Genomic DNA, 24,727 nt, shown 5'->3' with positions numbered 1-24,727 from the left:
GGAACGAGTTTCTGATTCGCGCTTATAGTTGGAACGAATTTTTGTAAAAAAAAAAAAAAAAAACTTGATCAAGTACATCTTTTAGTTATAATAAAGTTAAATCGTAGTCACATATTTCTCGAGACTCCCGAAGATTCAAAGTCTCTTTCACAATTCAAACGTAAAATTAGGCGATTTTTAGCGTCTGTTGAAAGTGAACAGATGGGAAAGTAAATAAATTACGTCCTAGTTAGGAAATGGCAAACCGTATCTTCACTAGTGGGCAGAAACTGTTTTTTCCCACTAGTGGGAAAAATATTTCCAAAAAAATAAATATAAAAAAAGTTTCGAATGGTACGAGACCCGACGCTCAAAGGTCTAAAAGGGCAAAAATGAGAAAATTTAAAAATCCGACACAACGAAATTCCTCGGTTCGGTTTTAATTCTGTATTAGGCGATAAAAAAAAAGTAGAAAAAAAATTCGGCCCACGTTTTCCTTAACGCGGGGGGGATGTTTTGTGTCATTCACTGGATTCTTGAGAATTTTTCTCAAATTTTCGAAAATGGGCATTCGCAATCGACTTGAAATATTTATAAAAAATAAACGGTTTGATAAAAGGATTTGAAAAAAATTCAGGGGCCATCTTTTACCGAATAAAATGTTAGAAAAAAACATGAAATGACTTTCAGATGGTCGGGGCTTAACACTGGTCGAGTTGCTGTGGAATACCCCGTATGTACATGTATAGTGATATAGATAGACCCCAGCTTACCTCGCATGCAAACGGCTCGTTTAATATGCATTCGCTGTTTTACTGCTCCGTGTCACGATCGCGAACGACGTTTATTAATTCATTTCATACATGATTACTAACTACTCTGCCCTGCTGTCAAGGCTTATTGTTAATCATTTCATTTCTATCTCCTCCCCCTCCTCATCCCCTCTTATCTAACCTTCGAATCACCTCTGCACGTTAATTAATTTACAAATGTTAAATGAATTCAAATCAATCGATCGATTTCGAATAATATTATACTCTGTATAATAATTATATACATTAGAATTGTATTATACATGCAAATAATTATAATTTGTACAAAATGTAAGATAATCAACGATTAGATTTCCATTATACTTTAATACAGGCTATAATACACTTGAATGAAACGCGGTTCAAAGAAGCGAGAAAAAAACATAGAGAGAAAGAAAAAAGGAAAAAAAATGTATTCAATAAATCCGGGAATTATATATATATGACCCAGTAACCGGACCACCGGGCACTGACGGATTCCGTGCAAAGAAATAAGAGTAAAATTACTCTTGACAATTTTTTTTTAAAACAACGGTTTTTGAGTTAGAGCCGTTTGAAGTCCACCAATCACGGCGCACGAGTCTGGCGCGAGGCTAGCGAACGCTGCATGAGGCTCAGTTACGCTAGCCTCGCGCCAGGCTCGTGCGCCGTGATTGGTGGACTTCAAACGGCTCTAACTCAAAAACCGTTGCTTTAAAAAAAAATTGGCAAGAGTAATTTTAGTCTTATTTCTTTGCAAGGAATCCGTCAATACTCGTGTATAAGCCCAATAGAGTGCATAATAATACATAATAATATTAGAGATGTTGCGGCGGGAAATGAAAAATAATTGTGAAAAGAAGAGAGAAAAGGAGAAATAGAAAATTAATCGCCACTCGAGAAGCATCGGGCATGTTAATAACCATAGTATATGTACACATACTCATACATAGAAAACGATGACGAGGACGATGGCTGATTATCATCTATCGAGTGCCTCTTTTAGTATTCGAGTGTTGCCGCTTCGTGATATATTATATATATATATACACACATTATACATATATATTATATGGAAAAGATGTGCAGAGTTGTTCCTCTTTTTTTTTCTCCCTCCTGCGCGCATCAAGTTTTCTCGGCATTTCTCTCCCGGTCGTTAATTACTTTCAAGGGTTTTCAATCTCTTTATCTCTCTCTCTCACTCTTTGGCTTTCTCTATAATCTGCCTCTTTACAAGCTCCTATCATACAGGTACGATAAAGTGCATATCTTGTAGACTCGTTAATTACGTAGGATAAAGTCGTTCTTTCTTAATATCACTGCGATAACTTCGTTATACATGCATTTGTAAACATAAATTAGAGAAATTTACATTATTTTATATTTATAAAATAAGAAGGAAGCAAAAAAGTGTTGATTTTTTCAAAATATAAATGTTTCTGTTTTATTACAACTAATTTGTTTTATTGAATTATTAAAATTGAAGAGTCGGTTAAGAACTTTATAGACAATTCTGAAACGTCAAACGTCAAACGTAGACTTGATTTTATTACCAAGCGTCGATTTTCTTTAACACGACGTAAATTTATATTTTGATTGATGAAAATTCTTCTTGTTTGCGCTATTGTTCAAAAATTGAAAAAACTGTTGTAAAAAAGAAGTGAAAAAATCAAACAAGGATAATCTTACATACAGCGTAGAACGATCATCTTTTCCAAGAAGAGAATTTGTTCTTTCAATTTTGAAGAAATTTTTTTCGCGCCATGCCACGGTGGAAATTCGCAAATTATGCTTTTTTACATCTATTATAAATTTATTCAACCGATGTTAATTTTCTTTGCTCTTTTAAGACTTTTATACATCCTGAAGGAGTTTAATTGTTGCTGTTACGTTTTATAATTTTCATCGTAATATACATTATACATTTTTTAATACTGACATGTTTTTTTTTATGTATTGTTATTCTTTACACATATGATGATGACCATCTTATACATTGAAAGGAAAAATTGCGATGACGCAACGGTGGGAAAAGAGATGAGAGATATATGTGATATGTATAATATAGATATATGAGAGAACTTTAGGTATATACAAAAGTTTGGAAAACGAGACACACTTTTTCCGGATTAAGGCTGTGAAACGACGACGTCGCGTCGGGACTCGTTTCGCATCTATACCTATACATACATATACACACATATATATATATGGCATACATAAGTCTCTATAAATGTTTCTATGTATGTGTGCACGATGAAGAGCTTGGATCAGCAGAAAAGAAGAAGAACTATATGAATAGAGGAAGTAGAACAAGAAGAAGAAAAAATGGAAAGCCTAAATCTTTATGTTACATCTTAAATTATGACATAAATGTATTATACACGTATATATATATATACATCTGTACGTACATTACATGCCTGCTCATAATACTGAATTAGTGACGATTTCAATTTGTCAAAGTGCATAAAGGCTAGTAAAAGGCGAAGAAGAAAAGAAAAGGAAAAAAGGTGAACAGTAAACTATTATTATACCTATAATAGGTACTGCCGGAAATGCAAAAAAAGTTTTGACGAATGGCGATCAAATTGATTTGAAGAATACTGCGGGTAGTCAACGAAACAAAAAAAAACAACAAAATTTTGTTGTTTAACCATTTTTACTATTTTTATTTTTCTCGTGCGGATTTGAGTCTGCATTATTATATTTTTTTTGTTTTGGTCAAAAAATGATACCAAAATTTTATTTTATATATATATATATATCATGTCAAATGGCGGCAGATTCGTACGTTTCACAATTTTTATTTTCGCCTTGGAAAGTGTTTAATAATACAATATTCGGAGGAAACGGAACTGGATGCTGCACCCTGCAACGATTGAGTGGATTCGAGAATGAAAAAAGGGAAAAGGAAGCGATAGGGAGGAAGTCTGAGGGGGAAAATACGTAACAGCTTTTCGCTCTCCTTTGAGGAACTTCGTGAGAAGAGAGAATTATATATAACTGGGAAAGTTGTTGGTAGAAAAGTCTTGAGGGTAGAAAAAATGACCTTTGATAGGGTTCGTATACGCTTTTTGGAATCTGAAATTCTCTGACTTTTTTAGGTATTTTAATTTTTTAATCCTGAAAATATGATTTTTTCAGTATCCTTTCACGAAATATGCCGCTGATGATTGAAAATTTTTTTTTTCACACATTAATACTGAATTTCATTGTTAGACGATAGAGAAATATTCGGGAATTTAATAGTTTCGAAATTTTAAACCTAATCCAAAATCAGGTGAAATTCCGTTCCAAAGAGTTAATGAAAGTTGTTGAAACGTTGGAATCGCGAGTAGTTGTAAACGATTTTTAAAGAAAGTATTTCCACTGTGCAAATTCACAAGGTATATTGCAGAAATTCGTCCGAAACACAATAGTATAAATATCGCGAAGCTAGTGCGTTAAATCGATGATTTCAGCAGGTGTTGCGCATATTATTTTTCTAATTGAGTGCGCAAAACAGTACATTCCCACACTAGAGCGGGAATTTGACAGAAAAGTGTAAAATTTGTAAAAATGGAATTAAAAAAGATATTTCACATGATGCGATTCCCGCACTAGTGCGAAAATCTACTATTTTGCGCACTCGTTTCGGTACGCAAAATCGAATTTTGCGCACTCATTTAGGAAGATTCTATGTATGTATACACAGATGTATAAACAGTGCTGGAGAGCTGACTCGTACGTGTAAGCTTCCTAGGATTGCCGGTAAAAACGGGAACATTTTCTCTTTGGCAAGAGTGTATAGGGATGGGACTCGAAGGATATACGGTGCAAAGTCGTCGTTTCGGTAGAAGAGAAAAATAAAAGCCGAAGAAGACATCCTACTGACGGGTCACGTTTCACCCTGGAAACGGCCGGTCGTTTGCTGCACATATATACATACATATACTTGCGGGAGACGTTTGTTCGCTTTCTAGATTTAGAGGAGAAATTCCACAGCATTCTTTCTGCAATTTTTTCTCTCTCTTTGTACATTATTGAACTAACTTTTTCGAAATAAAAAAAATTCGTCTGTCAAAATCATATAATAGTTGTGATTTTTGAGATTTTTATTATAAATAATGCAGAAGTTTCAACGCAGATTTTTACTCTCCCTGATTAGGGAGATTCAAAAAGTTATTTTTCCTTTTCAATTACGCGTCTAATCTTTAGTTCACGATTGTTTCGCCGCATCTCCGAAGCGAAATCGACTCTCGTAATACAAAGTTTGTTGGTGGAAAAATAAGCTCATTTTTTTTTCATACCTTCTGTTTGGTCAATTAAATTCTCTGTTACCTCACCTTATAAAATTTTTATCACTTTTCCTTCCCACGGAATCCAGGATTTAAACTTCTTTTAAAATACGATCAGGGATACGAAGAAGATCCGGTTCGTTTATTCTTAATTCGTATTTCTCCGCACGCAGGGTTAGACGTGGAAAATTATTGGAAAATCTCCTCATGACGTCAGAGCCTGGTCGTCGGCGCCATTTTATCACCACATAATCTAACTTTTTCATTTTAATTGAGATAAATCGTAATTCTTTGGGTTACAAATCACTCATGTCACATGAAATTAATGAAACATAATCAATAATACACCCTGTTCTACCATTCGCATGCGAAAAAATATGTTCAACGGTCAGCCGTCAGCCTGGTTGCATTAGTTCGATTTTTTTCAACCAGATGACGCATTGCAAAGTGACAGTCCCAATAGAAAAAGGTTGAACAAACGGCATGACGACGGTTTCTAAAACATTGAATACAAAAAGAAAAAAAAAAAAGACAAACGTATACCAAAAACTTTTGGAATTCATTGATCGACAAACAGAGATCTCGGAATAGCCATTGGATTTATAAAATTAAATCCATAGGGGTAGTTTTCACCCTTCTTAGGGGTGCATATAGGTAGTATCGGGGGTTGTAAGTATTCTCGGCCTAAAATCGTTCTGTTTCAAAATAAATATTCATATAAATCTCATTCAAGAACAGTGTATAAAACAATGTTGATGATTGACCCCGTTTTTACTAAAATTTTAGATGTTCTTTTTGGTTTTATTAAATTTTTGACTCTAGATTCGGATTCAGAGTCGAAAAATACGAAACGTGTAATTGCACTTCCGTGTCAAACAAAAAAAAAACAAAATAAAAAATGAACCGCGCGAATAAAAGGGTTGAGAGCTTCATCCATCTGGCCCAAATAAAAACTCCCACAGGAGTTTATGTTACAACGAATAATAGGCTTTTACATTTCGTCACATTACCCGCCTAATTACGATACCCGAGGCCGGTTGGCGTCGGCCATAGAATAGTGGTTATCCAGAGAGGAAGTCTCATACACGTATAATGTGCCTAACTTGTCCATCGGACCTTAGTCTAACTATTTTGCATTCAGGTTACAACTAACTGTTTACACACACACATATATATGTATAACTGGTATAATAAGGGTAATACCGGCGGAGGTGGGTAGATTCGTGGATTCTTATTCAGGGTAGGGTTAAAAAAACTTGAATTGTCGATTAATAGAAGGACTAAAATATGGAATTTGCATAGCCGTGAAAATCTTATTCAAAAAATTAATTAAAAAATGTCTGAGGTCCAAGTATAGAATATTGTAAACATAGAAATTCGAAATAGAGAATAATCAAATATAGAAAAGTCAAATAGAGGAATTGCGATAATTCTAAAATTCGGCATTCCACGTTCTGACCATTCTTACATTCTCTTACTTCTCCACACTTTTCAACTATCAACATTTCAAAAATCCTTTTATTATATATATATACAAATTTTCGTTTGTTTAAAAATTCGGTATTACGGCTCTTCGATTTTTTCATCTTTCTATATATCTACCCCCACCCCTGTCATTCGACAGGCAAGCAAGCAGGCAGGCAGGCAGGCAGGCAAGGAAGCAAGCAAGCAAGCAGGTGCAGCCAGGGCGTGGTACCTGCCTTGCCACCCCGACAATATCGATTACGCGAGTCCGCGAGCGGTTGCGCATTCCGGGACGAGAGGTAGAGGGAGAGAGAGAGAGAGAGAGAGAGAGTGAGAGAGTGAGAGAGAGGTAGAGAGGGAGGAAAAGGGACACGTGGACGGACGCAGCCAGACTAAATTTGCGTTGGCCTATATTTTAGATCCGCACTCATCTGCCTCTCAAAGATTGATTGCTTTTTCCCACTCATGCAGCAGCAGCAGCAGCAACGGCAGCGGCACCGCCGGCGGTGAGGAAAAGAGGAAAAGAGGGAAAGAGGGAAAGAGGGAGGCCTCAACCCCTTCCTACGCCCATCATCCCTTACATATATATATATCAATATATATATACCTATATATATATATATATATATATATATATATATATATATATATATATATATATATATATGTATATATCTTACCACCGTCCTGCAGGGCCCTCGATTTCGCCCCCGACAGCCGCCGCCTCGCGCCCCTTCTATGTATATGTATATGTATACATACATACATACATACATGCACGTTATATACATTATATAAAAGCAGACGAAAATTTGTCGACCCGAATTATCGGCCTCGGGGGTTACGTAAGATTGCACCAACGAGCCGGGGATGAAGGGGAGTAAAGGGTGTAGTCCGCACTCTCGCGAATCCCTCTCTAATCCCTCCTTCGCTATTCGAACAAGTATAATACCCACCTCGAAACGTACACAGTATACACATGCAATAAACATACACCCTTACATTATTTCCAGATGTATGCGTGTGTGTGTGTGTGTGTGTATGTGTGTATATATATATATATATATATAGCGAATTTCTGTGTAGAGCGATGTATGCAAATAACCTTGTCACACAACCGAGTTACTCGAGATTCGGAAAATAATAGAAGAAGGGAAGACGAGAATATGATAAAAAAAAACTTTTAAAAAACAAAACAACACTTGGATTCAAGTTTTTCAAGTTTCACAATCATGTGTTTCATAAATTTATTCTACGTCCTCTATACTATGGGTATACTATGTATAACAAACAGTGTGAAGTATATTGTTGTTCAATAAAATGAATGACCGCTTAGTGTGTATATTATTATTATACAGAAATTCAAGCAATAATGGGGGGGGGGGGGGGGGCGAGTTTAAGCCACGATTCTACATATCACGAAAATGATTCCTTTATATTATTTGTAGTGGGAAAGTGTATAATTCGAATATGCAATCAAAGGTGAATATAAATATATTAACGTGATACGTAAATTCAATTTAGGCACGTACGTAACGAATATATTACATGCAAATAAAATGAATAGCTCGCAGCTATTAATTTTAAGAGAAATGAAGCTCGCGTTTTGGTTTTCAGAAAAAATGCGGGGTAGGTGGGTATTAGGTATACTTATTATTATTAACAAAGTGAACGATACCGAAAATAATAAAAAATTGTAATCGTTTTTAAGCCGGAAGTTCACAGCAGTATGCATGTGAGAAAAAACGCGATTATTCCTGTATATATATATATGTAACGTATTATATACATACTTGTGAGAACCCGCGTTTATAACTTATCATCGATTATCATATACCATAACGTATTACACATAGATGTTAGAGAACATACATATTACATAATTCTCGAGTTGAATCTCGCGGGAGTCTAATTTGCCGGGTTTAATGCCTCAATAACCCTCGACTCACCCCGTTGCTATCGTCGAGGTATGTAGTGCCTATAATGATATCATATTTGTAGAGGCACTTAAACCCTATATTATGTGTAACGGTATATCTAGAAAAACTCTGCGAACAACCGTTCAAATCAAACATCAAACATCCACGCGATTTCACTGCCTTTCTATATACCCAATTCTATTACCCATGGATATGGATACATATAATTATAATATACTATGTCGATATATTAGGGTGGGAAAAAAAATTACTATTTTCTTTTTTTCGTTATAGTCATACTGTGAAAATGTCGATGACGAGAAAAAATTCTGAAAAAATTTTGGCTCTTAATATTCATATTGAGAAAAGTATCTATATTTGCGGTTTTCTATTTCCTGTTTAACGAACATATAGGAATTTCTTTTTTTTTTTTTCTTCTTCTTCTTCTTCTATTTTGGAATTATATTACTCAACAACTGATTGGCGTATCGTTAAGAGCAATAAATATTCTTGAAGAAATTTGAACGATCTACAAATAAGATCTCTTGTACTTTTTTTCGTTAATCTTATATGGATCAAGGGTTGATAAAAATATTAATTTTTTACAACAGTTTACGTTAAAAATTTATTTCTTGTTGAGTAGTCGGAAATTTTGGAATAATTTCGATGTCTCGGTAAAGAAGATGACACGAACTTTAGGAAGTATTATATTTTTTTTTTTTTTCATTTTTCAACCATTATTTCATAGTGGAAATGAAAAAAATCGTGAAATTTGACACAACTAATTTTTAACCGCAAATAACTTTTGAAACAGTATAGATTTACGAATAAATCGTAACAGACCTTTTTTGTAGATCGTTCAATTTCCTATAAAAATATTTATTGCTCTTTACGATACGCCAATTCTTTGTTGAGTGATAAAATCCTCCCCCCTTCCCCGCCTGAAAAAAAAAAAAAAATTCCTGCGCTATTTAAACGGAAAATAGTAAATCGCAAATAAGCACCTCTTAATAAGAGAAGAGTAGAAATTTAAAAAATCAAATTAAAAATACATTCAATAATCTGTATTATTCGACCAAGTTTATTTATTTATATTTTTTTGTCATCAGTTACGATATTTGTAAACATTGTATAAACAATACCCTTAAAATGTGTTAAAGTTAATTTTCCGTTACTATTCGAATCAATTTTTTCTTACCAAATTTATTATAGTTATTACTATATATATATACATGGATATATAGTTATTATTATTATTATTATTATTATCATTATTATTATTTACCAGTACAGAGCAGTTTAATAATTTTTATAATATTCTTCTGTTTCAGAGGCCGACTATACTTTAGATGATTCCTTTTGGAATGAAGAAAGTCCTGTTGGTAAGCCGAGACAAATATTTCACCAATATGGTTTCAATTTCGTGATGAAATTTTTTTAACCCCCCCTCCCGCAAACCAATTACAACTTTTTGATTTTTATTTTCTTTTTTATTTTATTTCTTGGTATTTTTTTTTTTTTTTTTTGGCTTTTTTTTTTGTACATTATTGTTTCCTCGTTTTCGGAACTTCTCATTTTCTCACGCGGCTCTACCCTGCTAATTGAAATTTGCAATCAGGTCGAAATCTCGGAGTTAAACACGAACATATTATACTTTTCAATTATGTAGAGACAAACCATCGTTGTGTCGGATATCTGTGATTTTAATTCATCGTTATTTACTTTTATTTACTTCCTGTGTGTTTTACTGTAAGTTTTTTTTTTCTCTCTCTCTCTCCCTTTTTCGTACCGGCGGAAATGAAAATAATTTCATCGTAATGAGGAAAACCTTTTACTAGCAACAACATTTCAGGATTGCAAACGCAGAAAGTAAAATTTTCTTGTAATATTTTGTAAAAAACAGATTTGGCATAGCAATCCCACGTATATTTTTGTCCCATGATTTTGTTGCGATTGCGAAATCAGATCTGCACGGTAAAATGAATTTGTAAAGATTGAATAATGATTACACGATTGTTCCAACTTGAAAAATTAACGTTTGATTATTTTATTTTATTCAATTTTTGTTGCGATTTTGAAACAATTATTTGATTAATTTCTTGTACTTAGAACAAAATATTGGATTAAATTTCCACGAGAAAATTTTCAACAAAATGCGTCTGCAAATTGATTTTATTATATTGGAATATAATGTAAACAGTTTCAGCTAATGTGTAATAATTTGAAAACAAATAAAAATTTGAAACTCTCTCTTTCTCTCTCTCTCTCTCTCTCTCTCGGTATTATATAGATTTTTCTTGGTTACCCAACTAATTCTGTCCATCATATTACTTGCGCTTATTTTCATTGCTCCGTTCAATAATCAACTCCTTTTTATATTGTCATTTTCAAATCGCATACGGAGGAAAGCAGAAAGAAAAAATCAGAATTAAAGTAAATTAAATAAATAAATAAATAGAATAATATATCATGAAAAAGTTATACCGACCGTTGACCTACTTCGTGGGGAAAATTAATTGAAGAGAAAAAAGCAAAAGACTAAAACCAAATGCAGCACTCAGCGAGTGAGAGAGAGAAGGAGAGGAAAAAAAATAAGAATTCACAAGAAGCAGAGAAAAAAGTGTGAAAAATAATCGTAAACTAGTTTCGTTAGGCTGCACGGTCACGTATACCTATATTAATTACAACGTTCGAAATTATACTTACACTATAGTCTACATCATTCTACACATAACACGACATATTTATTATGTACATGATATTAAAAAACCCTTTATAGCACCTATAATTCATAACTTAAAGAGCGATGATCAGCGGTAGCAAAATTTTTCAATTCATTTTTATCAAGGTATAAGTAGTATAGTATGAAGAGAAAAGTCTGACGTCTATAAGTATACTTACAATGTACATACATATATGCTATGTGTGCTACAATATATAGAACGATATGTACAAGAATTTGGCACAGTTATTCTTTTGAAATTTATATATTCCGCGGTATATAAGCGATGTAGAGAGAGAACGACATTGATTATAAAGACATGCTGCAGGGTGTAGAAGATATTTTGCCGATGGATTTTTGACGTTGGTATTATAGGTATACATATATATATATATATATGTACATATATACATGCGAGATTATAAGGGTATAAACTATGAGGTAATACCTGGCAGCAGATCTACAAAAGGACAGACAAGGGTATCGGTGAGAATCGGATGGGTACGAATTCCAAGTATATACATATGTACGCAATACATGATTCATACGACATACGTATACACGTATAATGTATATAAATATGATGCATATACATGTTTGTGTGTGTATATAGACGGACAGAGAAGCTTCAACTTGAGTGATTAATGTGGGAGCTCAGAGGTGCTCGAAAGTGTGTTGTTACGGGTAAAGGAGAGGAGGAAATGGATAGATATAAAGAAAGGGAAAGAAAAAGAAAAAGAAAAAAAGGTAGAAAGAAAGAAGAAAAAAAAAAAACAATCGAAGAAAATAAGAGAAAAGCAAAAGAGGAAAGAGACGTGAAGATAGACACGTTGAATATAGGTATATAGCAGCATCACTTCACTCACCGAGTTTACGAGAGATCGAAGAAATGAATCATTATGAAGCGGTAGATTCGTACCGATATACGAATCCAAGTATGGAAACGAGCCATCTCGGCGCCTGCCGATAGGCAACCGGAGTTACAATTCGCCATCTCACGGGGAATGAGAATGAAAAGCCCGGTTGCCTAACCTCAGGCGCCGAGGTGGCTTCGTTCCATTTTAATATCTTACCGAACAAATGAATGAATGAAATTGTATAATAATAAGGCGTGTAAATTATAATGTGTATTATTTGTTTCAGGCGAGGTTGAGAGATTACTACGCGAATATAGACAAAACCAAGAGCTAGTACGAAATATCGGGGCTCATTACTATCAGATAATATACCCGGTCCAGTTGCGGCATCACGAGAAAATGGGAATATCCACAAGAGAAGTTGGGGCCAAGGTGAGAATATTAATTCATTATTATTAAGTCTAGTTTGTATTTGTGTATGTATGTACATCATGATGTTGTTGAGATGATACTGTTGTGTAGGATTTTCCTGTTTTACCGACATATTCAGAAAATCGTACCTACGCTAGCAAATTGCCGGAAATCTGAAAGGTCCATTATACCTGTATAATTAAAGTTCGTAAAATCGACGAAGAAACAGGTGTAACACATATCGATCGTTGGAATTCAACCATAACCTCAAAGTATGAGAGAAAAATATTTTGAAAACGGTATATATTTAGAGATGAATATTTCTATTGAGTTCCCAAACTTTTTATTCAACGATCAGCCATGAATCAAAATGTGAAAATTTATTTAGTACCTATAATTATCTAAAGTTTGAAAATATTTCGCTACGAGGGTTAAAAAAAAAAAAAGAAAAAAGAAAAAAGAAAGAAAACAGTGTGTTTACGGTACGAATTTTCGACTCGGTCGGTAATGCCCATCCCTAATTTATTAGCCATTAGTCACGAATGCGTGTTCTTTGAGGAAAAAGAAACGGATCGCTATACCGAGATTAATCTATTTGATAACTACACTGCATTCCTTGAAACGCTAAAAAATCCGTTATATCCCACTATCTGATAAATGGAAGAAGAAGAGGTTAGAAAAGGTTGTCTTCGACTAGAGTAAATCGGAAAGTTTAGTACAGCGAGGATCGCGCGTAGTCGGAATAAAAGGGACATACGTTCGTTGTAATTCCCAATGGTCCCCATGAAGAAAAGATACTGCCGTGGTAATCCAATACGTGCAGTAAAAAAACTTTAAGAAACTGTATACGTATACATACATATACATGTGAAGACATACATAGAAAAAGACACGAGATGCGACAGTAAAAAAGATCGAGATAGTAACGTATATAGAAAGAAGAAAAAAAAAAGAGAATAGAAGGAAGGAAAGAAGGAAGGAAGGAAGGAAGGAAGGAGGGGGGAAAGGGGAAAAGTTACAGGTATCAGCGAGGAGGAGAAGTTTTTCTTTGCTATCTAGCACGATATTGAGACGACGTTGAACGTGGCTTTGTCGGAAAGTCGATACATCTGTCAGTTCTAGCCTTTTTCTTCGACGTATAATATATGTATACACGTACATTCATACATAGTTTTATATACATGCATGCACCATATACATCGTACGATAGCTTCTTCACTTCACTTCACTTCACTTCACTTCTCTGCATCCACAAGGCAGCTCTCAACGATTATATTTTTATCCACGATGACGTCGCTGAAAGATGTTATACTGTGTGAACTAATATACATATATATGTATATAACATACGATATTCAAATCTATACAATGTACATACATTGTACATAGTATATAAGATTTTGTATGTAATTTCCATGAAGGTTCCCGTTCCTTCGCCTGAAGACAGGCAACCGAAGTACGTAGTTACATTTTAAACCTGTACTACCATTACTGAAAATATATCCTCGTTCGACTTACCAGCCGAGGTGTAGAATCTTTTAAGAAATTGAAAACGATGCCCTGTAATTATGAAAATGCCACCCACTGCGTATTTTTTTTTTTTCTTTTTTTTTTTTTTACAGAAATTGAAAGATCTCGTACTATTTTATAGAAAATTATAAATATGGATAGTTTTTAAAAATTGCATTGTCTTGTAGATTTTTTACTCGAAAAAAGAAATTTCCCAATTTCCTTAAAAAATCGTAGAAAATCGTAGAAATCATTTTCACCAGGTTACCTCATTCCATTATCAGCAAAATGATTATACGTCATGCTGGTTGCCTATCTGCTGGCGAAGCGCTGCAGGGAATCCATTTGGTGTACAAAGCCTCTCATTTCTCTTACGTTATACACCCTGTACTAATAAAAGCCTATATATTCTTATTATGTGTAAAAAAATCTCATTAGCCTTATACACAATGAATTTTAGAACCCACCGAGAAACGGACACGTGGGAGACAACAGCTATCAGAATCAAAGAGGACGATCACGCGTAAGGATATTTAGTTTCAATATTGTCTTTCAAATTCTCGCTGGCTTGTAATAAACTTTCGTTTTTTTTTTCCCATAACCCTTTACATTTTCAGACGGGAAAACACTATCATCGGACGTCCATTCTTCTCAAGGCCTTCAACCATAAATTTCGTCTAGACTTAGAATTAAATACGTAAGAAATTAACGAAAATTATTAATTCTATACTTAAATTATACGCTATCATTTTTATTGTTATTTCTTTATATTTATTTCTATCCCTCTCTCTTTCTCTCTCAGTTTATTACGCGTGGAAAAATCTTACTTGACATTTATTACCGCGGCGTATATTATATTATTATTATTTACTGCGCCGTGACTATTATTCGCTGTAATTAATTTCGAAGCCTGTTCGTTAACGTCAAACCGACGGATGACGAGAAAGACGAGGGAAAGGGTTAGAATTATTTAACGCGTTTATTATATCGGTAGAAAAGCTGGTTTTATTTTAGAAGGAATTAAAATAAAAAATTCGAAATATAATTGTAGTTTCTGTATTTGATTATTAACATTATTATTATGTACGAAGCATTAATTACAAGACATGTTGTTTTTCTATTTTTTATTCTTGTTTTCTCTGTTGTATAAGTTTTATACACAGTACCAGCTGTCTAAATCCAATTTCTATTCTTTGTCGTTATGATATAATCATTGCAGAAAGTATAATGAAATTAAGATTTTTAAAATTTCACAATTGTATATAATAAATTCGAAAAAAAAGGAAAACGAGCAATACAACACATTGTACCTGGTTACAGGCAACTCTTAGCTCCAAATTTGATGCAGAAGCACTTTTTGCCAAGCGGTGTGGAACAAGTATCGAATCAGGTACGTAAGACATTCGCGTGATATTGTTTTTACACATTTATTATACGCCACGTATGAAGCAGAGAATAATTGTAATATAAAAAAAAGTCAGTAATAATAGGAGGAAAAAATACAAAAATACAAAAATAGATAAGAGTTATTTTTTAATTTTTGCAAAAATCTTTTCAATTTCCCGTTAGATGTAGGTAATTATAAAATTATTTTATTTCTTTATTTTTTTTTTTTATTTATTTTTTTTTTTTCAATGAAAAATTACTCTATTAAAATTAATTTTCTACTTGACAGGAAATCGAGCATTGTTTTTATCATGGAACGGTCAAGGATTACCCGGGAGCAAGTGCGGCTTTTCATACCTGCGACGGTGTGAGCGGTGTTATTCATCTAGGCAACGAAACATTCGTCATGCATCCTTTCTACGGCGGTGATATGTCGGTCAGTAAAATCGAACGAGTAGAATTCTCAACCCACAATCACAATCTTCGATTGTACGCGTGGTGAGAGTATACATGGTGTGCCTATGAGTGCAGCTTCTTTGTTAAAAAAAAGTTTCTCTCTCGCACTAAACTGGACTTAAGTAAGACGTCTACCAACGGCGCCAAAATACCCTAGATTGGTGGTAATTAATTGTTGTGACGTTGAATCTGCGTGGGGAAAAAAATGAGCGAGACTTTAAATAACTCACAACTCAACTATACATGATGGTATTACCGAGCAGGGTAGCGTTTTCCAGAAAAATAATTCCCTAACAATATAGGGATTTCTTTATACGGTTGGTACACATCTCACTTAAAGGTTTTAATCTCGAAGAAAGGGGCGTGTCGTAGAAGTTCTATAGGCACACCATGTATACTCACACAACGATTCTGCGTAATAATGTTTGGAAAACAAGATATAAAGGAAGAAAGAAAATTCCCAGATAACAGTTCTCTTCGAGTGTTTAGTCGCATCAAGATTCGAGGCAGCCGCGAGTTTATAGCCTGTACAAAAAAAAATAAAAATACCTCGATAGAGAGGAGTTTTATGGGTTTTCAGAAACGTTTTTACGTAATTGACATTGATTACTTGACAAGGCAAAAAAAAAAAAAAAAAAAAAAAAAAAAAAAAAAAAAAAAAAAAAACGAGAACGTAGTTGACCAATTGCCAGAGTATTTGAAGAAGCTAATTAATTATAGTATAACAGTAGAAAATAACGATCATGCGTGGAAAATGAACCATAGAATGTAGACTATATACGTGCCTCTCTTTTAGCAGAAACATCCACACGTCATATTTGAAGCTCGTACAAAGGCTAACAAAGGCTGCGCAAATCTGGTTAATAATCGTCCGCCAAAAAATCGTCGGCAAAAACATATCCTCGGCCTTTCCGAAGACACATTTACACGGTACAAACGTGACGTTCGCGAGGCAACGAAGTACATCGAAACAGCCATGATAATCGACAAGGCCATGGTAGGTGATGTAGAAGAATATATACGTATATACGATGCAATGTAGAATCGAAATTGAAAATGGGAATGAAAAGACGATCACACTCGAATAATGCCCAATCATTAGTGGGTCGGTTGTGCAATCGTTCGACTAATTCGACTCCAAGGTACGTGCTAATCCGGATATTGCTTGCAGTTTGACAAGAGGAATGGCAGCACGAGAATGCAAGTCGTCTACGACGCGATACAGGTTGCAAACATTGCAGATTTGGTGAGTTGTTTCGCAATTTTTAACGGTCCGTTTCTCTGTCTCCAGAGATAAAAGGAAGCCATTACAATCGCGACGAAAATTAAGAGATGAGTTTTCACTATAGACATCGACCTTTTCAATTATTTAAATAACAGAATTCCAAGAAATCAAACACAAATTACGAATCTGAAGTCAGATCGCGAAATCCAATATGTCGGAAAATTTTTTTTAAATATTCCGATTTTCGTAGAAGGATATTTTTTGGATCATCGATAACGAATCCAACGTCAGACTTTCAACATTTGTAATAGTGGATCTATTACACTGTTTCGAAATAAAAAAAAATCTGTAATTCGAAATTTGAATTGGAGATTCTTCTTTTTTTTCTTTATAAACTTGGAGGTTCCAGTGTGAGAACGATAAGTTCGAGATCTGGCTATCATGGCCATTTTTAAGCCACTTGTATCCCCTTCTCAACACCCGCAAACACAATCAATGGATGTATCGTTACTCAAATTCGGTTGAACCTCAGGATTCAACTGTGATAATCCAGATTGCAGCTGATGATCAACTTATCTTGAAATTCCATTTTTCCGTTATTCTCGACAGTACTTTCGCACCCTGAACACAAGAGTGTCTGTAGTCTACATAGAAACGTGGCTAGGAGGTAACAAGGCGTCGATAAACAAGAGCAGCGAAATAAATAAGGCACTTGAGAACTTCAGCGATTATACAAAGAGGAGACTTTTCAGGGTTGAGAAGGACACTACGCAGCTACTTACGTAAGCATAATTTGAATGTTGGATCGTCGTAGATCGGCTTTAAATATAAAAAAAAAACGAATCTTTAATTTTTCGGCATTTTATTTCGAACTCTGAGTCCCCCTGCTGGCCTTTTTTTTTTTTTTTTTTTTTTTTTTGTACTTAATTCTTGAGCACTAAAATGAAATTCCTGTACAATCGAACGTAACGACGATTCGAAATTGAACGAAGATTTAAAAAAAAAAAAGTATAAAATACGACTGGGAATGGAAATCTGAAAAAATTATAGGGCAATTTTTTTTACACTCGGAGCCGATTCATGATCATCCAACATGATCTTCCATTTAACGACAATCCTAATGTACACATCCGTCATGTTCCTTACACAAAAATTTCTTCGATTAGGGGCGAAACATTCCACGGAGAATCGGGCATCGCGGTACCGGAAACGGTATGTTCAGACACCTCGGTGGGAATAAGCGTCGACCTGAACAGTTACGAGCCTCACCTAGTGGCCGGTACGATGGCCCATATGATTGGCCACAACATCGGAATGCGTCACGACAACGGGAGTAAGTTCGAACAATCATATATATGAAGAGGACTAACAATAAGTAGTTGGAAAGTTTTTCTCCCATCCCTTTAAGCTCGGATCGATGATCATATTTTACATTTTTTCTTTTTCCATTTCTGTTCCTTTGTTTTTTCATAATTTTCAGGAGAGCAATGCGTCTGCAAGGACTGGCACGGTTGTATAATGGCCCAGTCGATAGTAGGCCTGGAAAATGTTCAACCTTATAAATTTTCCGGATGCAGTAAATCGGACTACGAAGACGCGTTGAGACAAGGCCACGGTATTTGTCTTCTCAACAAACCAAACGAGGTAATTTATCGTCCATATATCATAAATCTGTAGATACACATCCATATCTGAATTTACGGTCTCAGATCACGTTATAAAGGTTTCATTGACATTATACCTATGATTATAGTTTTCTTTATCCTACGTTATTTTTACTCCATCATTCTGGCCTCGGCTATGCAGTGGTTACAATAATAATAACAATAACATCAATAATAAAAATAATAATACAGCAACCCCTTCGCACTAGAAATAAATTTTTTCACGATCTATAAACTTTCGCCCATTCCGCACTGCATGCTGCCGCTGCTTAAATACAGACTGCGGTGAAAAGGGGTTATTTAAAAGGTTTTTTAGTTCGCCAGCTCTTACGGCTCGGCAGCCCCCTTCTCTCTGTTTTTGTGTTTGTTTATTTGGTTTTTTGCTTTATTTTTTTCTTCTTTTTTTCTTTTTCACTCTTTGCACGGTATGTAGACTCAATTTTACGACGAGATAGGAGGTGTGATAAAAACAGACAACACGATTTAGAGACCTTTGGTTTACGTCCACTTCCCACTTCTCCTTGCGCAGAAGACATTAAAAAACGGTAAACCGTTAAAGTAGCTACTCCCGCACGATGCTCTTATGTTTATTTTTATTTTTCCTTTCTTCTTCTTCTTTTTCTTCTTTTATTGTAATACCATTAATACCTGTATCTCGCACGAGTTTTCTCTTTTTATTTTTTTGACTTTTATTTTTTATTTTATTAACCACAACTATGACGTTATCATTTCATAGCTGGCATCGTCGGTGACGGGGACTTGTGGTAACAAGAAAATCGACGACGGTGAAGACTGCGATTGCGGTACGATAGAAAATTGCCACGAAAAAGATCCTTGCTGTGATCCGATCACCTGCAAACTAACTTCCGAAGCGGAATGCGCTGGAGGTCCGTGCTGTGACAACTGCAAGGTGAGAACAACTGACAATAAATCCATAATATTATAGGTATTATACCTAATCAATCAATCAATCGCTATATCGGCATCAAATCTCACTGCAATAATTTTCATCGTGTATCTATCGACGGAGGGGGGAGGGGAGGGAAAAAATTATCGAAATATGATCACCTGTCGAATGGTGACAACCAATACCGCGTTATTATCAAAGCTTGTCACAAATTTTCCCGACCGACACATCGCGTGCATGGACTTTATGTATAGTATATCCTGACGATGATATAAGTTTCCTTGGATACCTATATATACATGTATATGGTAGGTATAAAGGAAGCTTCTGCCAGCAGTAAGTGGCGAAGGAAACGAAAGAAGGGGTGAGAAGGGGTGACGAGGATGGGGATGGGGATGGGGATGGGGGGCAGGGAGGGATTTATAATTGCTCGAAAATTCAACAACGTTCACAATCAGAGGGAGGAATTATAGAGGCTATAATTGACTTCCATCCGTCGAATCGTGTCGCTGGTTTCCGTGCAGAGAAATTTTGCTTTTACCCTCTACAATCAATTCTGTGTATCCAGTTTATACATAACCTATATATACATACCTATAGATATAGATATAAAACCGCGGAGGAGGGGCACCGAGGGGATGGGATGGGATGGGGTGTAGTGACGTCAATTTGTCGATGTGTAAATTCATTCCGACGACGCATAAGAGAATTTCCTCTCTGTATCCGTCGTACGTAGGTATATATGTATACCTCTATGTATACACGATTGACATCTGAAGGTACATAGACACGTCTACAGGGTGTCCCAAAATTCAAGCAACAAGTAATTTTGATAGAAAACACAGGTTTTTAAGTAAAAGTTTACATTCTTTTTTTTTTTTTTTTTTTCTTTGATTCAGGGAGTATAGAGTTCAGGGTTATGTGTGGAATGGGATAGGTATCGGGTAAATGGTCTCCCGAAGGGTTACTTTGCTGGCACGTGCGCACCTCTTTCGTTGAAATTTTCTTACACCTTCAATTTTTCACTTTGGTGATCAGAATTCACCGCCCAGATCACGCGATTTAACGCCGTTGGCCCTTTTCCTTTTTCTGCGGGGATCTTTAAAGTCTTAGGTTTATGCCGTCAAGCCCATCACAACCATCCACGTCTTGAACGAGGAAATTGAGCGCTGGTATCAACGAAATTCAGCCACATTTATGCAAAAATTATGCGTACCTATCATATAACCTGTACTGCATACTTCATAAATAGAAGAAAAAAAAAAAAAATGTTAATTTTTAATTCTTAACCTAAAAATTTCTATCAAAACTATTTCTTGCGTGAATTCTGGGACACCCTGTACATTATTCCAGATTGATTTTTAGAATATCAGGTTCAGGGTGCGCGAAATCCCGCCGAATGTTCTCGCAGAGATTCTGGGATTTTGGGATACCAAAACGTGACGGTATCTCGTTACGGTAATGAATGCTCGTTACACGTCCGGTAGGGTGTAAGACGATGGAATCAGGCAGACGAGACACCGACGTCAACCGGGTATCATGTGTAATTTGACGTTGTATCGATTCAGCTTCGTGCTCGGGGCGTCGTTTGCCGAGAGTCAACAAACGAGTGCGACCTCTCCGAGGTGTGTTCCGGTGAATCGGGCCAGTGTCCGGTCGACGTCTACAAGAAAAACGGAAGCCCCTGCGACAACAACGGCGGATATTGTTTCGACGGGGTTTGCCCGGCCCTTAATCTACAGTGCGAACAGGTCTGGGGATACGGCGGTATCGCCGCCGACAAACAGTGCTTTGAGCAGTTCAATTCCAAGGGGGCGATAAACGGCCATTGCGGTACCGACTCGAGTGGTCATCTGGTCAAGTGCGAGGCAGAGTAAGTCGCTGCTCCATAGACTATACGAATCGAAAGTTGGAGGATCTTTTTTCGTTCGACATTTCACTGGAATGTCATCGTCACAAATAGCATTTCACGGTGGTCATACTGACTGACAAGGATAAGGCATCCCAGATCGACATCTCCGATTTCATTTCTTTCTTAATATGTTATAGTTGATCAAAAACTAAACGACACGTATTTTTTTTCACCTGCCATTAAACACTTTAAGAGGATGAAACCACTCTATAAAGTTAGGCATGTCAAGGAATGATATCGCAGTTTCACCCACAAGAACTCCATACTTTTCAACCAATCCAAGTGGAAGAGGTTTGCTCAAAACGAGTAATAAAAAGTGTGATTTTCTCAATAACAAAATAAAAAAAGAAACTGCCAAATCGCCACTTGATATGCCTTACTTTGGAGGGTGGTTTCATCATCTTGAAGTGTTTAATAGCAGATGAAAAAGAAATATGTATCGCGTAAAAAGAAATCAGATCTGACAGATCGTCCTGGGATACCTTCTTTGTCGGGGAAAACTGGTAGGTCGGATAAAGAAGTCAGGATAAAGGAAATCAGCCTGTTTTAGCAGCCATCATGATTATACTGTACGATCTCCCAACTTTTATGATTCGTAGTTAATGTAACTGAGAGTCACACTGTACACGTGAACACATTAATCATCAAACCACGTCGATTTCCAGGAACATTCATTGCGGTTCGCTGCAGTGTCAATCCGGCAATAAGCAGCCGGTGATTTCCGGCATGGATCAGCTTTACTCGAGAACGATAATCAGCATAAAGGGTCAAGACTACGAGTGCAAGTGAGTTTAATTCACTGCGAGCGCCATTGAGAGGATGTAAAACTGGCCTCTTATCATATTTACCGTTCGTTATTGTTGTTCCTCGGTTGCTTTCAGGTCGACAACAGGAACCGTTGAGGGCTCTGAAATGCCGGACATGGGTCTGGTCAGAGACGGGACAACGTGCGGCGACAATCTGGTGAGAAGAAAAAAAAGTCGTAATTGTAGTTAATACAGGGTTGAAAATAACAGGCGACAAAAATTTCAACTTCCAATTACAGATATGCGTCAATCAGACATGCACCAGTCGCTTTCCACACGAGCATACTGGCAAATGTCCTACAAATCGTGACGACAACGAATGCTCTGGAAAAGGAGTGAGTAGTCCATTGATCTGATGGCTAACCCTTTCGGTCACACATTTTTCCCTTAATATTTTGGCTGGAATTTTTACGCGCGAGAGTTTTTGAGGTCGCTGATCACCGATCTGAAGTTCGAATTTGATCATTTCTAAATCCAAGATGGCGGATGCAATATGGCGGATGTAAAATTGAAAAAACTATCCAAATTCGATGATTCTGGCCGAAACCTGTTACCCGGAGGTTGTTGCGGTTGCTGATCACGGATCTGAAGATAGAATTTCATAATTTCTACATCCAAGATGGTGGTTCCAATACGGTGGATGTAAAGTTGAAAAAACTATCCAAATTCGATGATTCTAGCCGAAACTTGTTGGACACTCGCTGGTTTTTGGGGTTAATTTCTAAATGCAAGATGGCGGATGCAATATGGCGAATGTATAATCGGGTTAACTATCGAAACCCGTTACCCGGGGGTTTTTGCGGTTGCTGATCACGAATCTGAAGTTCGAATTTGATAATTTCTAAATTCAAGATGGCGGGTGCAATATGGCGGATGTAAAATCGAAAAACCTATCAAAATTCAATAATTCTGGCCGAAACTTGTTACTCGGGGTTTTTGGGGGTCACTGATTACGTATCTGAAGTGAGAAGTATAATAAAAAGTTATAAGGCTAGGATATAGAAATATTTGAGGTTGGACGTTCAGTATCCCCTTGTGACTGAAAGGGTTAAAGAATGAACTCACCCCGTTTTCGGTACCAACTCACCACCTGGTTATTCTCATTTCACCGCAGATATGCACGAACAGAAATAAATGCCACTGTAATCACGGATGGGCAGGGCCAGACTGTTCGATACTTCAGGAGCTGACAACAGCGGGGCCAATAACATCCAGCACAGCAGTGTCTGGTAAATCTGGCCTAGAGAGTAAAATGGCGAAGAAAGAAACCCCCTACGGTGAGTTAGCTTACCAAAGCGAACGAACCCCACATTCGTTATACTCTTAAAAATTTTGTCCAAATTTTTTATAGACAAGCCAATATCCGACGTTGCCGAATCTCCCTCTTTTCATAACCCATATATATCATACATTTACGTTATGTACAATATTATACAACTCGGAGCTGCTCTCGAGGTTCTTCACGCTCGAGATTCCTAATTTAGGAGGCACAAAATTACCAACTTCAAGGGGTGGCCACGTGTCACCCGCACTCGTTTTCACCCTCCAAAAAATATTAATAATTTACAGGTTATTCCGCAGCATCGCCGAGGAACGAGATTAATTTATATATACATATATTGTATATATATCCACAATTATACAGCTGCGTTATATAAACCCTCGATCGTTATACTTTTTACATCTTTATAATGAATACGCAGAATATTTCGCGACAGTATCGAGTAATTATTACTCTAGAATTGTATAATTTAGTATTTCGTTAAATTTTTTTTTTTTTTTTTTTTTCGTACGTGCGCTCCCGTTTTTACTTTCTTTCTTTGTGTTTTTTTTTTTTTCTCTATATTAAGAAGTAACGTGATATATATTCTCGACTGTTACACTTTTTAATCATTTATACTATACACTTGTTCGTGTTTATTTTATTATTGTATACATACACGCATTAATTCACAGTGAATTTATTTAAACAACGCGATATATCTTAAATATATATATATATATATATATATATATATATATATATATATATATATAATTTTCAACTATACATATAATCATCAACTTCTTTTGATTTTTCACTAGTTTTTTTTTTTTTCAAACAATTTCATACCCGCAAATGTGTACAATCGCAATACAAAGATCTCGCAGAACGTTGCAGCAAATAAGAAAAGCATAACAAAGAGAGAAATGATGAAGATATAGAAAATTCTACCCGATCTCGCATTCGTATGTCAACAAAAAATTATTATTATTATTATTATTATTATTATGGGGTCATACTATCAGCTGTGCACAAAATTTTTTTTATTGCTATACCTATATATAAATATACATATATATATTATCACACACGCACACCTTCAAGTATAATATATTAATACACCGGTAAATTGTGTGATAAATGTTTTCACGTTATAGGTATCTGTATACATAGCA

General features: G+C 35.7%; 1 protein-coding gene across 13 annotated transcripts in view; it reads left to right on the top strand.

Annotated features, from left to right (window-relative positions):
• The window catches only part of LOC124404511 (disintegrin and metalloproteinase domain-containing protein 11), a 43,836-nt gene that overhangs the window by 6,818 nt on the left and 12,291 nt on the right, over positions 1-24,727 (top strand). For 9 of the 13 annotated variants that reach the window (XM_046878690.1, XM_046878695.1, XM_046878694.1 and 6 more), the window contains exons 2-18: positions 9,765-9,815; positions 12,299-12,444; positions 14,393-14,455; positions 14,550-14,629; positions 15,253-15,322; positions 15,608-15,754; positions 16,571-16,771; positions 16,946-17,020; positions 17,609-17,781; positions 18,166-18,332; positions 18,480-18,643; positions 19,400-19,573; positions 21,139-21,443; positions 22,148-22,267; positions 22,364-22,445; positions 22,528-22,623; positions 23,403-23,565. In XM_046878690.1, the coding sequence (XP_046734646.1) occupies positions 9,765-9,815; positions 12,299-12,444; positions 14,393-14,455; positions 14,550-14,629; positions 15,253-15,322; positions 15,608-15,754; positions 16,571-16,771; positions 16,946-17,020; positions 17,609-17,781; positions 18,166-18,332; positions 18,480-18,643; positions 19,400-19,573; positions 21,139-21,443; positions 22,148-22,267; positions 22,364-22,445; positions 22,528-22,623; positions 23,403-23,565 (2,277 nt within the window). The remainder of the gene's footprint in view (positions 1-9,764; positions 9,816-12,298; positions 12,445-14,392; positions 14,456-14,549; positions 14,630-15,252; positions 15,323-15,607; positions 15,755-16,570; positions 16,772-16,945; positions 17,021-17,608; positions 17,782-18,165; positions 18,333-18,479; positions 18,644-19,399; positions 19,574-21,138; positions 21,444-22,147; positions 22,268-22,363; positions 22,446-22,527; positions 22,624-23,402; positions 23,566-24,727) is intronic. The other 4 variants (XM_046878699.1, XM_046878698.1, XM_046878688.1 and 1 more) reach the window with 1 other exon arrangement.

The sequence above is a fragment of the Diprion similis genome, chromosome 3, assembly GCF_021155765.1.
Source record: "Diprion similis isolate iyDipSimi1 chromosome 3, iyDipSimi1.1, whole genome shotgun sequence".
NCBI lineage: Eukaryota > Metazoa > Arthropoda > Insecta > Hymenoptera > Diprionidae > Diprion > Diprion similis.
This window is presented reverse-complemented; position numbering and strand designations above follow the sequence as displayed.